General features: G+C 49.9%; 1 protein-coding gene across 3 annotated transcripts in view; it reads right to left on the bottom strand.

Annotated features, from left to right (window-relative positions):
• Positions 1 to 7,981: 7,981 nt before the first annotated feature.
• The window catches only part of RPS6KA5 (ribosomal protein S6 kinase A5), a 77,717-nt gene continuing 68,551 nt past the window's right edge, over positions 7,982 to 17,147 (bottom strand). For 2 of the 3 annotated variants that reach the window (XM_063948595.1, XM_063948593.1), the window contains exons 11-17: positions 16,620 to 16,753; positions 15,025 to 15,118; positions 13,963 to 14,133; positions 13,012 to 13,203; positions 11,501 to 11,660; positions 10,444 to 10,607; positions 7,982 to 8,399 (exon numbers count right to left, since the gene is read on the bottom strand). In XM_063948595.1, the coding sequence (XP_063804665.1) occupies positions 8,166 to 8,399; positions 10,444 to 10,607; positions 11,501 to 11,660; positions 13,012 to 13,203; positions 13,963 to 14,133; positions 15,025 to 15,118; positions 16,620 to 16,753 (1,149 nt within the window). In that variant the 3' untranslated portion in view covers positions 7,982 to 8,165. The remainder of the gene's footprint in view (positions 8,400 to 10,443; positions 10,608 to 11,500; positions 11,661 to 13,011; positions 13,204 to 13,962; positions 14,134 to 15,024; positions 15,119 to 16,619; positions 16,754 to 17,147) is intronic. The other variant, XM_063948594.1, reaches the window with a different exon arrangement.

The following is a 17,147-nucleotide window of genomic DNA, read 5'->3' as shown; positions in this document are numbered from 1 at the left end:
CAGGAACTGCGCTCCCTCCTCACGGTACCGCGTCAGGAACACGAGACAATCCCATCCTATTGGTTGTGTGAGCTTCGGTGCCAGCGTGAACACTTTCTCCTGTACCCCAGATGCTCATGAACCATGTTGTGCTTAGTACCTACAGAGATGCTCAGCTCATCAGCAATATCACTGACTCGTATACATCTGTCCTGAATCGGACCTTCAATGCGGCACAAACGGTCATGGATGTGCTCAGCCGGCCAGATCGCTGCTCATCTTGAATGTCTGTCCTGCCGTTATCAGAGGCCGTGCACCAAACCCCAAACCTGTTCCCGTGGCAGGACGTTATCACCGTACGTTGCGACAATCTGGCGATGAATGTCAGCTGCTGATACGCTCTTTAGAAACAGATATCTGATCACCTCATGTGTCCGCCAGCCCTGCCATCTTACACCTGACGCTGGGACAGTATGGCTGATATGAGGCCGTGAGGGGAAGCAGCGGTCTACCTGTTCCGGCCTGGCGGGAAATTAGAATGGAAAATAAGATTTTACTTACCGATAAATCTATTTCTCGTAGTCCGTAGTGGATGCTGGGGACTCCGTCAGGACCATGGGGATATAGCGGCTCCGCAGGAGACAGGGCACAATAATAAAAGCTTTAGGATCAGGTGGTGTGCACTGGCTCCTCCCCCTATGACCCTCCTCCAAGCCTCAGTTAGGATACTGTGCCCGGACGAGCGTGCATAATAAGGAAGGATATTGAATCCCGGGTAAGACTCATACCAGCCACACCAATCACACCGTACAACCTGTGATCTGAACCCAGTTAACAGTATGATAACAACGAAGGAGCCTCTGAAAAGATGGCTCACAACAAGAATAACCCGATTTTTGTAACAATAACTATGTACAAGTATTGCAGACAATCCGCACTTGGGATGGGCGCCCAGCATCCACTACGGACTACGAGAAATAGATTTATCGGTAAGTAAAATCTTATTTTCTCTGACGTCCTAGTGGATGCTGGGGACTCCGTCAGGACCATGGGGATTATACCAAAGCTCCCAAACGGGCGGGAGAGTGCGGATGACCCTGCAGCACCGAATGAGAGAACTCCATGTCCTCCTCAGCCAGGGTATCAAATTTGTAGAATTTAGCAAACGTGTTTTCCCCTGACCAAGTAACTGCTCGGCAAAGTTGTAAAGCCGAGACCCCTCGGGCAGTCGCCCAAGATGAGCCCCCTTCCTTTTGGAATGGGCTTTTACCGATTTTGGCTGTGGCAGGCCTGCCACAGAATGTGTAAACTGAATTGTATTACAAATCCAGCGAACAATCGTCTGCTTAGAAGCAGGAGCAACCATCTTGTTGGGTGCATACAGGCTAAACAGCGAGTCAGATTTTCTGACTCCAGCCTTCCTGGAAACATATTTTTCAGGGCCCTGACAACGTCAAGTAACTTGGAGTCCTCCAAGTCCCTAGTACCCGCAGGTACCACAATAGGTTGGTTCATGTGAAAAACAGAAAACACCTTAAGGAGAAATTGAGGACGAGTCCTCAATTCTGCCCTGTCAGAATGAAAAATTAAGTAAGGGCTTTATATATGATAAAGCCGCCAATTCTGACACACGCCTGGCTGAAGCCAGGGCTAATAGCATCGTCACCTTCCATGTGAGATATTTTAAGTCCACAGTGGTGAGTGGTTCAAAAAAATGTGACTTTAGGAAACTCAAAACCACATTGAGATCCCAAGGTGCCACTGGGGCACAAAAGGAGGCTGTATATGCAGTACCCCTTTTACAAACATCTGAACGTCAGGCACTAAAGCCAGTTCTTTCTGGAAGAAATTCGACAGGGCCGAAATTTGAACCTTAATGGACCCTAATTTTAGGCCCATAGACAGTCCTGTTTTCAGGAAATGTAGGAAACGACCCAGTTGGAATTCCTCTGTAGGGGCCTTCTTGGCCCCACACCACGCAACATATCTTCGCCAAATGCGGTGAAAATGTTTTGCGGTTACATCCTTCCTGTCTTCGACCAGGGTAGGGATGACTTCATCTGGAATGCCCTTTCAGGATCCGGCGTTCAACCGCCATGCCGTCAAACGCGGCCGCGGTAAGTCTTGGAACAGACAAGGCCCCTGCTGGAGCAGGTCCTTTCTTAAAGGTAGAGGCCACGGGTCTTCCGTGAACATCTCTTGAAGTTTCGGGTACCAAGTCCTTCTTGGCCAATCCGGAACCACGAGTATCATTCTTACTCATCTCCCTCTTATGATTCTCAGTACTTTTTGTATGAGAGGCATAGGAGGGAACACATACTCTGACTGGTACATCCACAGTGTTACCAGAGCGTCCACCGCTATTGCCTGAGGGTCCCTTGACCTGGCGCAATATCTAGTTTTTTGTTCAGGCGGGACGCCATCATGTCCACCTTTGGTTTTTCACAACGGTTTACAATCATGTGGAAGACTTCCCGCTGAAGTCCCCACTCTCCCGGGTGGAGGTTATGCCTGCTGAGGAAGTCTGCTTCCCAGTTTTCCACTCCCGGAATTAACACTGCTGAGAGTGTTATCACATGATTTTTCGCCCAGCGAAGAATCCTTGCAGTTTCTGCCATTTCCCTCCTGCTTCTTGTGCCGCCCTGTCTGTTTACGTGGGCGACTGCCGTGATGTTGTCCCACTGGATCAATACCGGCTGACCTTGAAGCAGAGGTCTTGCTAAGCTTAGAGCATTGTAAATTGCCCTTAGCTCCAGTATATTTATGTGGAGAGAAGTCTCCAGACTCGATCACACTCTCTGGAAATTTTTTCCTTGTGTGACTGCTCCCCAGCCACTCAGGCTGGCATCCGTGGTCACCAGGACCCAGTCCTGAATGCCGAATCTGCGGCCCTTTCATAGATGAGCACTCTGCAGCCACCGCAGAAGAAACACCCTTGTCCTTGGAGACAGGGTTATCCGCTGATGCATCTGAAGATGCGATCCGGACCATTTTTCCAGCAGATCCCACGTAAAGGTTCTTGCGTGAAATCTACCGAATGGGATCGCTTTGTAAGAAACCACCATTTTTCACAGGATCCTTGTGCAATGATGCACTGATACTTTTCCTGGTTTTAGGAGGTTCCTGACTAGCTCGGATAACTCCCTGGCTTTCTTCTCCGGGAGAAAACACCCTTTTCTGGACTGTGTCCAGAATCATCCCTAGGAACAGTAGACGTGTCGTCGGAAAAAACTGCGATTTTGGAATATTTAGAATCCACTCGTGCTGTCGTAGAACTACTTAAGATAGTGCTACTCCGACCTCCAACTGTTCTCTGGACCTTGCCCTTATCAGGAAAGCGTCCATATTTCTTTTAAGAAGAATCATCATTTCGGCCATTACCTTGGTAAAGACCCGGGGTGCCGTGGACAATCCAAACGGCAGCGTCTGAACTGATAGTGACAGTTCTGTACCACGAACCTGAGGTACTCTTGGTGAGAAGGGCAAATTTGGACATGTAGGTAAGCGTCCCTGATATCCAGTGACACCATATCGTCCCCTTCTTCCTGGTTCGCTATCACTGCTCTGAGTGACTCCATCTTGATTTGAACGCTTGTATGTAAGTGTTCAAATATTTCAGATCTCACCTAGCCGTCTGGCTTCAGTACCACAATATAGTGTGGAATAATACCCCTTCCCTTGTTGTAGAAGGGGTACTTTGATTATCACCTGCTGGGAATACAGCCTGTGAATTGTTCCCAATACTGCCTCCCTGTCGGAGGGAGACGTTGGTAAAGCAGACTTCAGGAACTTGTGAGGGGGAGACGTCTCGAATTTCCAATGTACACCTGGGATACTACGTGTAGGATCCAGGAGTCCACTTGTGAGTGAGCCCACTGCGTGCTGAAACTCTTGAGATGACCCCCTACCGCACCTGAGTCCGCTTGTACGGCCCCAGCGTCATGCTGCGGACTTGGCAGAAGCTGTGGAGGGCTTCTGTTCCTGGGAATGGGCTGCCTGCTGCAGTCTTCTTCCCTTTCCTCTACCCCTGGGCAGATATGACTGGCCCTTTTGCACGCCTGCCTTTATGGGGACGAAAGGACTGAGACTGAAAAGACTGTGTCCTTTTCTGCTGAGATGTGACTTGGGGTAACAAAAGGTGGATTTTTCAGCTGTTGCCCTGGCCACCAGGTCCGATGGACCGCCCCTTTATACGGCAATACTTCCATGTGCCGTCTGGAATCTGCATCACCTGACCACTGTCGTCTGGCAGATATGGACATCACATTTACTCTTGATGCCAGAATGCAAATATCCCTCTGCGCATCTCGCATATATAGAAATGCATCCTTAAAATGCTCTATAGTCAATAAAATCTTGTCCCTGTCAAGGGTATCAATATTTTCAGTCAGGAAATCCGACCAAGCCCCCTCAGCGCTGCACATCCAGGCTGAGGCGATTGCTGGTCGTAGTATAACACCAGTATATGTGTATATACTTTTAGGATATTTTTCAGCTTCCTATCAGCTGGCTCCTTGAGGGCTGCCGTATCTGGAGACGGTAACGCCACTTGTTTTTATAAGCGTGTGAGCGCCTTATTCACCCTAAGGTGTGTTTCCCAACTCGCCCTAACTTCTGGCGGGAAAGGGTATACCGCCAATAATTTTCTATCGGAGGAAACCCACGTATCATCACACACTTCATTTAATTTATCTGATTCAGGAAAAACTACAAGTAGTTTATTCACACCCTACATAATACCCTTATTTGTGGTACTTGTAGTATCAGAAATATGTAACACCTCCTTCATTGCCCTTAACATGAAACGTGTGGCCCTAAAGGAAAATACGTTTGTTTCTTCACCGTCGACACTGGAGTCAGTGTCCGTGTCTGTGTCGACCGACTGAGGTAAATGGGCGTTTTTACAAGCCCCTGACGGTGTCTGAGACGCCTGGACAGGTACTAATTTGTTTGCCGTCCGTCTCATGTCGTCAACCGACCTTGCAGCGTGTTGACATTATCACGTAATTCCTAAATAAGCCATCCATTCCAGTGTCGACTCCCTAGAGAGTGACATCACCAATACAGGCAATTTGCTCCACCTCCTCACCAACATCGTCCTCCTACATGTCGACACACACGTACCGACACACAGCACACACACAGGGAATGCTCTGACAGAGGACAGGACCCCACTAGCCCTTTGGGGAGACAGAGGGAGAGTTTGCCAGCACACACCAAAAACGCTATAATTATACAGGGACAACCCCTTATACAAGTGTTTTCCCTTATAGCATTTTTATATATGTAATCATATCGCCAAATAAGTGCCCCACCTCTCTGTTTTAACCCTGTTTCTGTAGTGCAGTGCAGGGGAGAGCCTGGGAGCCTTCCTCACAGCAGAGCTGAGCAGGAAAATGGCGCCGTGTGCTGAGGAGAATAGGCCCCGCCCCCTTTTCGGCGGGCTCTTCTCCCGGAGTTTGTGAGATCTGGCAGGGGTTAAATACATCCATATAGCCTCAAGGGCTATATGTGATGTATTTTAGCCATAAAAAGGTATTATACATTGCTGCCCAGGGCGCCCCCCCCCCAGCGCCCTGCACCCTCAGTGACAATTGGTGACTGTTGGTGAAGTGTGCTGACAACAATGGCGCACAGTTGCAGTGCTGTGCGCTACCTTATGAAGACTGAAAGTCTTCTGCCGCCTGTTTCTGGACCTCTGGACCTCTTCAACTTCGGCATCTGCAAGGGGGGTCGGCGGCACGGCTCCGGGACGAACCCCAGGGTGAGACCTGTGTTCCGACTCCCTCTGGAGCTAATGGTGTCCAGTAGCCTAAGAAGCAAATCCATCCTGCACGCAGGTGAGTTTTCTTCTCTCCCCTAAGTCCCTCGTAGCAGTGAGCCTGTTGCCAGCAGGACTCACTGAAAATAAAAAACCTAACTTAAACTTTTATTCTAAGCAGCTCAGGAGAGCCACCTAGATTGCACCCTTCTCGTCGGGCACAAAAATCTAACTGAGGCTTGGAGGAGGGTCATAGGGGGAGGAGCCAGTGCACACCACCTGATCCTAAAGCTTTTATTATTGTGCCCTGTCTCCTGCGGAGCCGCTATATCCCCATGGTCCTGACGGAGTCCCCAGCATCCACTAGGACGTCAGAGAAATAGAGAATATTAGACACGTTTGAGGTCTTGTTACCTTACTTATTGCACCACCCTCATGTGTGTGTGGCCATTGTACTTGCTGTATTCTACATAAAAGTAGTACATATCCTTTTCTCCATTATTCATCCCCCATTTGACCAGTCTTTCTTCACCATATTGACTTACACCCCTTTCAGAGCGCCAACTATGAACACGGGTTATTGGCACATGAGCTCGCATAACGCGGTCTGTAAGGTGCCAGGGGAAAAATGCTGGTGTTAATACTCGTGTTCTACCCGGCTTACTGCGCAGTGTGAACAGGAGCCGGGCTGATGCGACCCATTTCCCGTTCACTGTGTGTGTCTACAGGCGGCGCTTGGGAGATCATGTGATCTCCAATCGCAGCTTCACCGCTAACGCTGAGCTCTAGTGTCAGGCTCCCGGGTGCGACGGCCCTCGGGCGGTCAGAAAGGGGAATTAAAAAAACTTTTGTTTTTTTTTGTCATGAAATAGGAGAAGTAATTTCAGATATTCTCAGACATCCCAAGTTAGAGAATCTATACTCTCAGAGGATATATATCTGTATAAAAGTACAAAGCCTGGGCAGAAGTGTTGCGATGTGTTAGTACCGGAGCACATGGGGATAGCTGCTGTCCTTGTATCAGTCATTCTTACATCATTATGCAGCATGCTTCAGAACAAACAGGGTGCATCTAAAATACCCACTAAAAACTAGAAAACCATCGCAGCATTCCAAATGGGAAAACACTCCTGAATCTGGCCGGAGGAGAGAATAAAAACATGCCTCAATTTACTAAAATATAAACTATGCAAAAGTATTTTTCCATACGTTAAATGTTTCCAAACACGAATACCCCGGATCTGCCAAAAAGACGCCAACTTTGGGCAAAGTTACACCTACAGTACTTTGGTATAGACTCCCCCAATTTATCAGCCTGAAAAAACTGGGGCTGAACTGCCAAAATCTTGACATTTGGGGAGTGTGCTTCCTGGCTGCTCATTATCAATATCACAGCCCTAAACACGCACAGCACTACGAGCCGAGACTCCTGGAAACCCAAATCTGCACCTACAGAGCAAAGGCAGGACAAAACCGGACGCAGGACAAAATACACAAACATGGCTCACACCGAGCTACTAGACTGTACAGATATAGAACTAGCGATGATCTAAAGTCCCTTCTCATTACAGTACAAAACTTCAAGTTTCTATTGTGTAGAAAAAGACAAGAACATGAGACAAACGAGACACTTGCCCGGGCTCCATACAACTAAAGGTTATACGGCTAAGAAGAAACTCACAGTGGAAATATGCCCTTGGAAAAATCGTAATCTAAATAGAGTAGAGCCCAACAAGCAGGATCTCAGTATTAACGTATAGCTTCATACAATAGGATTAATGCAACCTTCAGTCTGAAGTCCAAACCAGGCCATCTGGGAGACCAGAAATGCTTCTCAGCCGGGGCTGCATGAGACTCTGCCAACATGGCAGCTTTACTTGAAATGAAGGACAGTGATCAAAGGGGCGCGTCAAGCGGAGTACCAATAAATAAAGACATCGCCACTTTTCACAGTTGCTGAAACCTTTGGCTTGCCAGCGTTTTATCGAACCGCAAGTCTCAGCATGCACTGGTTGCAGCGGGAAAGCCAAAGGTTGCATACGCCTGCTGTACCTTACGCCTGTATAGACAACGTAGCACGGAAATAAAAGCTGCCTCCGTGACAATTCATCGTCGGCAGGCAGTTGCATGGAAGCCTTGACAGCAAGTACGGGGTTAAATAAGGCAATATGTGCGATTGTCCGCAGCAGCCCTTACAAGGTCTTAAAACTCTCCGTGACCGAAGAAAAGAGGAGAAAAATGAAAGGGGGCAAATGACAGCACCTCTATGCCAAATAACACCCCAACACCCTGCAGCACCAAAGGGTTCATATTACAGGACTGAATAAAAGGATGGCTAATTGCTTTCAGCCTACGAGCGCTGTGTTCCGCCGAGCTCCGGAAGCCGCCTCGCTACCTTCTGTAGAACGCTGGTCTCTGGGTGGCTTTAGTCCGTGAACTGGAAGACGGTGCTGGGGTTATTGCTGTCACCGTGGCTGGCCGGCTGCAGAGTCTTCGAGGGCGAGGCTTTCCCGTGCGAGTGGGAGGACTGGGAGCTCTCGCTGGAACTGCTCCGCGTCTCCGTACTCGTGCTGGTCTTCTTCATCTTCCTGCGCTTCGCTAATGGGGCTTTGTCCACGTTCTGGAGGAGGAACCCTTCCCGCTTGAACTTGTTGAAGGCCTGAGGAGATAAACACAATATCAGTTCAGCGTCTTCATTCTGCGGAACGCTCCGCCTGGACGGAATAAATAACAGCACACAATGATACATCATAACCTGCAGAACGAGCCTGAATCTAAGGCCTTGTCTCAGGCATTAGAACAGAAATAAAGACTGTGGGGGAGATGTATCGATCCTTGGAAAGAGATAAGGTGGAGAAGTTGGCAAAAGCGTCCAATCAGGTGGGTACACACTAATAGATATATCTGCAGATCAATTGATCTGCAGATATATCTATGGACGGATCGAGCAGTGTGTTCAGCATACACACTGCCCGATCCGTCGGGGGACTGACGTCATGAACTGGGCGGGCGTGTACACACGCCCGCCCAGTTCAGCTGTCAATCACCGCCGGCCGCCGCAGCATGTGTACGGGTGGTCGGCCGACCGCCCCGTACACACACAGCGACGTGCCAATATATTGGTAGATATATTGGCCATCGGCTGTGCTGCGGGGCCGACGCGATACGTCTGTGAACGACGGAGTTCACAGACGTATCGGCCGTACACACTGGCCGACGGTCCCGCGATATATCGGCCGTTTAGGAGAACGGCCGATATATCGACCAGTGTGTACGGGCCTTAACTGTCATTTATCTAGCACAGTCTGATTGGCTGCTTTGGGCAACTTCTCCACTTTACCTCTCTCCAAGGCTTGATACATCTCCCCCTGTGTGAGTCTCTGCTTCTCCTCCTAGTGCGGAGACTGTGCAGTTATAAAACTTACAGCGGGATGTACTAAAGGAAAAATGCAGTAAAACACCCGTTTTCTGGGTTTTTACTGCATTTTCAAATGTACTAAGGACCCAGCTGCCCGCTTTTCGATGTGGAGGGTATCGACATCTTTTTACGGCGATACCCTATAGAAGCCTACGGGCTTCTTACCACATCCCGTCGCACCCGCCGCCCAGCGCCGCTCACGCTGACCCCCCCCATACCTGTATGCAGGCAGCTCCCGTCGCAGTCCCAGATCCCAGCCACCTCCTCCCCCAGGAACACAGACATCTGTACTTCCGACTGCAGGAAGGAGAAGGAGGAGCCCGGGACTGACCGCAGACGTCACCTCCCGATGCATATGTTAGTACGATATCAGGCGATGGCCCATGAAGATTATTAGCACATCCCCCCTTAAATGTGGAAAGTGTAGCATCACCATCATCATTCCTTCTCATCATGTCAGACATATAGACACCTTGGGGGAGATTCAAATGCTTCTTTGGGCACCCACCTGAGCAAATCAGTGGTTGCTCTGATTGGGCGCCCATTATAAGTGCCCAAACAGCCGCTAATCCCACCTAAAGTCCAAACCACTCACTTTCCACATGTCTTACAGGACTGACGGGCACACGAATGAAGCAAAAACTGAATTGCTCCGTGTTGCGCACCCTAATTGTAGCCGCGGGGGAAAACAATTGAATCGCCCCCCTTTGTGTTGCTCCACTTGCTGTAGGTTGTTACTGCATGCTGGGACTTGTAGTCCCACTGCATCTGAAAAGCCACAAGAAGACTACTTGATAATAAAAAAAAGAAAAGAAATCCCATATAATTTGCTCCAATGCATCATCCCCTGCATCCAGAAATAATGACCTCATAATTCAGCAGCCAATCACTGGAAGGGAAACATTGCGCATATAAACAAATGATTCTTCTTTTAGTTGGCTTCCCATTTATAACAAGATATATATACTGTATGTTTATTAACATTTACACTCCTACTTCTCTCTTGTGTGATGCTCCGGGGCGGTTGGGCTGTGCTGTCCTGGGGGTCCCGTGCTCTGAACATGAATTTTAGGAATGTTAGGGACCCCCCTGATGAGATCAAAAATGGTGCTAAGATTCTCAATATTTCTCTCTTAAATTGTTGCAGAGTATTATAATTGCTCTGATTGTCAGATGATAGATTTTAGAGTGTGCGCGGGCATTTTTTCTTTTTCTGTTCCAGCCTTAGTTCTACAATCAGGTGGAAACATTTCATAAGAGTAACACATAACAGTTATAATCTTACATGAAATGTGGCTTTCACGTGTGTGTGTACTGACGCTCCGGCTGAACCCAAGACATCCGGGGTCATGAGGGGGTTGGAAGACAGCTGGCTGCCATCCTGAAGCCATTCATTATACCTCAATGTAGACATCTTAATTCTTTTATTTGGATCCACAGTAAGAAGCCCTGAGCAGAGAGATAAACATTGTACAAGTGAGGACATAGCGCCTGCGGCACCACACGCACCCAGGTGTTACGGAGCAGAGAGATAAACATTGTACAAGTGAGGACACAGCGCCTGCGGCACCACACGCACCCAGATGTTACGGAGCAGAGAGATAACGTACAGGTGAGGACACAACACCCGTGGCATCCACGCACCCAGCGGTGTCGGAGCAGAAAGATAACGTACAGGTGAGGACACAACACCCGTGGCATCCACGCACCCAGCGGTTACAGAGCAGGGAGATAACGTACAGGTGAGGACACAACACCCGTGGCATCCACGCACCCAGCGGTTACAGAGCAGGGAGATAACGTACAGGTGAGGACACAACACCCCTGGCATCCACGCACCCAGCGGTTACAGAGCAGGGAGATAACGTACAGGTGAGGACACAACACCCGTGGCATCCACGCACCCAGCGGTGTCGGAGCAGAAAGATAACGTACAGGTGAGGACACAACACCCGTGGCATCCACGCACCCAGCGGTTACAGAGCAGGGAGATAACGTACAGGTGAGGACACAACACCCGTGGCATCCACGCACCCAGCGGTTACAGAGCAGGGAGATAACGTACAGGTGAGGACACAACACCCGTGGCATCCACGCACCCAGCGGTGTCGGAGCAGAAAGATAACGTACAGGTGAGGACACAACACCCGTGGCATCCACGCACCCAGCGGTTACAGAGCAGGGAGATAACGTACAGGTGAGGACACAACACCCCTGGCATCCACGCACCCAGCGGTTACAGAGCAGGGAGATAACGTACAGGTGAGGACACAACATCCGTGGCATCCACGCACTCAGTGGTTATGGAGCAGATCACCAGGCGGCCTGACCATGGTTTATACCTTGTATCAAATCTTTTGCCTCTTGAGACACATTTCTCCAACTTTCTCCATCGAAAGAGAAGTCGCCTTGCTTTATTTTCTTCATGATTTCCTCGGCACTGGCGTACATCAGCGCTTTCTCCTGACACTGGAAAGGCACCTGCCCCGAGAGCATTGTATACTGGGAAGAAGAAAGAAATGAATCGTCAGACATTCCACCTGCACAGACTCTTCCGTTCTCTAACCTCTTGAGTTTTACAAATGAATGAAGTCACACAGCGCTCACTTAAGGCTGAGCAGACGGATATTTAGTACATTCAGGCTTCCCAGTTACAAGCAGAGTGTAAACTCCCAGAGTACTGGAAGTTAGTTTACATTATCCATACATGTTAACATTAAAAGGGTAAAGCAACTTATTTTAACCACCCTCCCCATCAGGAAATGCATCCCAAGGCAGCAGAGAGTGGGCACTGAGGGGACGATGTGCCAGTGGAAGGGACACTGAATGAGCTGATGCATAGGTAGCATGGGAAGCAGGTAGGGAAAGCGGCAGAGAAGTCCAGCAGGAGGACTACAAGCCGGTGATGGCAGTCTCAGAGTAATCTTGGTGGCAGAAGTGGGATTACAGACAGCAAAAACAGGAGCGGGAGGAGAGAAAGGGAGATAAGCCACACCAAGAGAGGCTTTCTTTAGGATTATCAAGTAGAGCCCAATATTTAAAGGGGTATAAGAATGTGCCAGTGGGGATAGACGGGGTTAATAGGTGAGCTAGAGGGTGGCATGCAGTGGGAGAGAATGGGGAAAAGAAGCTGAGAAGGGAATAGGGACAACGGCACTCTAAAGGCACAGTGTTCATCCTCAATGACAGGGGGGCAATAAATGGAGATTAGCTTTCAGTTGTGTGTGGAATGAGAGGTCCTGGCCTTAGGACATATCCTGTCTAATGGCATCATAGCTAAACATTTAAATTTAGCATTTCTATAAAAATGATCTTTCTTAGACTGACTGTCTCCTGAATCCTACATCATCTTCCGCAGCCCTGGGCTAAATGATCTCAACGGGGCATCTAACTCATCCTGTGATCTACAGGAACTAAAGAGCATCCCTGGTCCACACACCGCAGCAGCACATGGTACAGCCCCGCTTCTCAGCCAGCAACATCCCACGTCCTCATACAGGAGGCAGCCACACCTTGTACCAAAGGATAATGACTGTAGTGCGCAGTTTTCGTTACACCTCCATGTACTCATAAATTTCTTTATTTTTTTTAAATAAAAAAATTAAAGAACGACCCAGTAATATTTTTTTTTTTAATTACAAAGCATTCTCTCCAATAGATTTCAAATACTATGCGAGAAAGATTTAGGAGCAGACCAGAATTTTAGCGTCTCGCAGCGAGACTGAGGCTGGGTTATTCTCTGAGCCAATGCGAGAAACAGGGACACAAATCTCAGCCAGCGACACAAAGACAGGGACAGTCTAAAAATCAGCACTGCTCGTTGTCCAAAGAGGATTTTATCTCATTAGCTTACTAAAATGACCCCCAGACTCCAAAGGTCACATGACTCATCGTAGCCACTGTCATTCAGGAGTTCCGGCGCAGCGTAATGCAGGGTGAAGCAGGGCGTTTTCAGGGGTTGGTTATCCGGTGGTTTTAACCGCGCAAATCCAAAATCTATAATTTTTATTTCAGAATTGTCACTTTCATCTGTGAAGAGAAAATTCTGGGGGTGGGGAAACAGACAAGAATAAATATCCCAAGTTCAATGGAAAAAAATACTTTAAAGCAGCGGTTCCCAAACAGTGTCCCCAAGAAACTCTTGCAGACCAGGTTTTCTGGATATTCCAGCTTGTGCACAACTGGCTTAATTAGTACCTCAGTCAATTTGATTTAACCACCTGTGCTCAGGCATGGATATCCTTAAGACTGAGCCTGTCAGGGTGCCTTGAGGACCGAGTTTGGAAACCTCTGCTTTAAAGGTAAAATAATAAAAACAAAAACACTTCTTGCTGCACATGCCAGCTACAGACAGAAAATCCATACAGGTTTACTGAGAATCTTACTGACGTCGGCAGCCACTAGATGGCGCCCAACGGAGATATTCAAATATAGCTGCGTTCGGGCGCAATTAGCTGCCGGCGTCTACATTCCAGCTCGCACCCGCCGGGGATGGCGAGCTGAAATGTGTGTAAAGTGATCTGTTTGGGCACCCAGACGGCACTTTTCCCCGATCGCGCCCAATAGTTTAGTCGCTTTACGGTGCGATAGGGGGCATCAAATTAAAATCGCCCCCCTGCGATCTCCCATCACTTTAGACAGAAAATTGGGGGCGATAACATTTGAATTCCCCCCTATGTGTCTCCACTATCACATGGAGTATGTCAATACTGCTAAACGGATACATTGTAACATAAACCTGCCATGGTTTTATGCGCTGTACAATCTATTCAGTGAATAAAAACAGAACTAGCCATAACAGTACCTCTGGCTTCAGGTCCCGGTGCACAACCCCGACGTCGTGCATGTGGCTGACTGCGGAGACCAGTTTGCGCATGATGCGGCTGGCTTCCGCCTCGCTGAACGACTTCTTCTTCTTGATGCGCTCAAACAGTTCTCCTCCTCTCAGTAATTCCATCACCAGGAAGGTGTGAAGCTGCGACAAAGGGAGAGTGATGAGATCTACGTCCGTCACTGAACCCTGCCACAAACCTCCCATTGCAAGCTAGCTATTTCCAGCCATGCCCGTGTCTCTAACTACCCCAGGCTTTACCCTCCTCGTAGCCAGAGCTGGGGTATCAGAAATACTAAGGTACATGGAGCGCTCTCGTCCAGAGATTTAGGTGCTGGATGTCCCAATCCACATAACAAAACATTGGGCTTTGGCAATCGCCCACCTTGTACCACAAGTGTCGTCAGCCCTGAGCCCCAAAACATCCAATAGGACACCTACAGGGGCTTAGCACGCGGAACAGCATTCCTTTGTCGGAGGCCATTGTACTTTTAGGGGCTGATTTATCTACAAGTTTTATCACACACAGCAAGTATCGTTGCACATAAGTGGTGCCCCCGCCAATGAAAGCTGATTGGCTGGAGCACCATATATCCTACGCAATGAGTTTCAAAACTCATTGGGGGGTATTCAATTGTTTGGAAAGTCGGTTGGGTGTCTGTTTTTTTTCCTGTCTATTAGATACCCAAATGATACCCCCCCATTGCTGATAAATCAGCCCCCTAGTCCTCATCTTCAGACTTTGGGGTTACATGAGGCACAGTCAGAGATGGAGCATCTGCACCTATCATAAGGCTCGTGCGACAGATGCGTCAGTCCTTGCACAGTTACACGCACAGCCGCACGCCAGGGAAGGGCTTCCAGTGGTATTATGAGCAGAAGACGCAGACACAGATGTCACCACATCCAGCTCAGATATAGGACAGTAAGACAGATAAAGTACCAGCCAATCAGCTCCTGACTGACATGTTCTAATCTCTGTCCCCGTTATCTCTCTCCCCCTATATATCCTGTACATGTGTGATATATTCTCACCTGGTCATGGTGGACATCCAGCAGCTTCACAATGTTGGGGTGGCTCTCGCACAGCCTCATCGCTGCCATCTCTCTCTGTGTATTGCTTTCCATTCTACACATGCAGAAAACAAAAATAAATATATCTCTGCTGGCGGCCACAGGACGCGGGTTCCCATCTTACCTACAGAAGGAAGGACACTGCAATAGACAAGCGTCACCTCCACTCTAGGGGCGTCTATGCTCCCACCCCCTGACCTAAGTCACAGTTCAAGTGGAGCCACAGCCGTCTAGAGTCAGGAGGGGTTTGATCATAATGCAGACCACTGTGGACGCCCATCCTGGTCACCTGTGTCCCTGGAAGGGGTTAGTGGTGCCAGCCTCCCTGGGGCCCAGGCGCTCTGTAAGGGGAAAACCTTAAGCAATGACACTTTCTACATCATAGTCCTCATAGCACCCTGTCTGCACTGTCCCCAAGGTGGTGGAAGAAGACCAAGCGGGTTCAAGAGCATGGTAACGGGAAACGCTGCCTGAGGAAGAGGCCAGGTGCCGGGAAACGCTGCCCGAGGAAGCGGCCAGGTGCCGGGAAACGCTGCCCGAGGAAGCGGCCAGGTGCTGGGAAACACTGCCTGAGGAAGTGGCCAGGTGCTGGGAAACGCTGCCCGAGGAAGCGGCCAGGTGCTGGGAAACGCTGCCCGAGGAAGCGGCCAGGTGCTGGGAAACACTGCCCGAGGAAGCGGCCAGGTGCTGGGAAACGCTGCCCGAGGAAGCGGCCAGGTGCTGGGAAACGCTGCCCGAGGAAGTGGCCAGGTGCTGGGAAACGCTGCCCGAGGAAGCGGCCAGGTGCTGGGAAACGCTGCCCGAGGAAGCGGCCAGGTGCTGGGAAACACTGCCTGAGGAAGTGGCCAGGTGCTGGGAAACGCTGCCCGAGGAAGCGGCCAGGTGCTGGGAAACGCTGCCCGAGGAAGCGGCCAGGTGCTGGGAAACGCTGCCCGAGGAAGTGGCCAGGTGCTGGGAAACACTGCCTGAGGAAGCAGCCAGGTGCTGGGAAACACTGCCTGAGGAAGCGGCCAGGTGCTGGGAAACGCTGCCCAAGGAAGAGGCCAGGTGCTGGGAAACACTGCCTGAAGAAGCGGCCAGGTGCTGGGAAACGCTGCCCGAGGAAGCGTCCAGGTGCCGGGAAACGCTGCTCGAGGAAGAGGCCAGGTGCCAAGAAACGCTGCCTGAGGAAGCGGCCAGGTGCCGGGAACGCTGCCCGAGGAAGCGGCTCTCCAGTCACACAGCCCGGCCATACGTAGGCGCACAGCTGCTCTCCAGTCACACAGCCCGGCCATACGTAGGCGCACAGCTGCTCTCCGGTCACACAGCCCGGCCATACGTAGGCGCACAGCTGCTCTCCGGTCACACAGCCCGGCCATACGTAGGCGCACAGCTGCTCTCCGGTCACACAGCCCGGCCATACGTAGGCGCACAGCTGCTCTCCGGTCACACAGCCCGGCCATACGTAGGCGCACAGCTGCTCTCCGGTCACACAGCCCGGCCATACGTAGGCGCACAGCTGCTCTCCGGTCACACAGCCCGTTCATACTTAGATACGCACTGCTCCTGACACGTACCGTTTGCTGATTATTTTCACAGCATACTCCTGCTGGGTTTTCTTGTGCAGGCATTTCCGGCAGATGGAGAAGCTGCCCTCGCCCAGGGGCTTGTCTTTCAGATCGAGCTCGTAGTGCTGGTAAAAGGAGGAGTCCTGCGAGAGAATGAATGACAATGGTGGGACGGTTACTTCAGCACAGAGACTGGTGACTGGACAGAGACACTCAGCAAAAACAGATGCCACGGTGGCTAATTGTACATGTCATGCGTGTGTGCATAGAACAGTAATGTCATCTGCTACATAGGGACATGTCAGAACACACTGTTTCTCATGGACGGTGCAGGACCGAGGAGCAACCTCACCACCACAGGATAGGTTATATACATCGGTCACTACACATCGTCATAACAGGACAACGCCTTCCTGGGTCATGGTGACCCTTTGTCTCTGTTATGGTATCTGTGTGTGCTTATGTCCTCAGGCTGTGCAGACACTTACAGACAGGTTCTTACTGCTACTCAACATGCATCTAACAATCAGTAACCAC

This window comes from Pseudophryne corroboree, chromosome 12 (assembly GCF_028390025.1).
Source record: "Pseudophryne corroboree isolate aPseCor3 chromosome 12, aPseCor3.hap2, whole genome shotgun sequence".
NCBI lineage: Eukaryota > Metazoa > Chordata > Amphibia > Anura > Myobatrachidae > Pseudophryne > Pseudophryne corroboree.
Note: the sequence above shows the minus strand (reverse complement) of the source record. Positions and strands in the feature narration are given on the sequence as shown.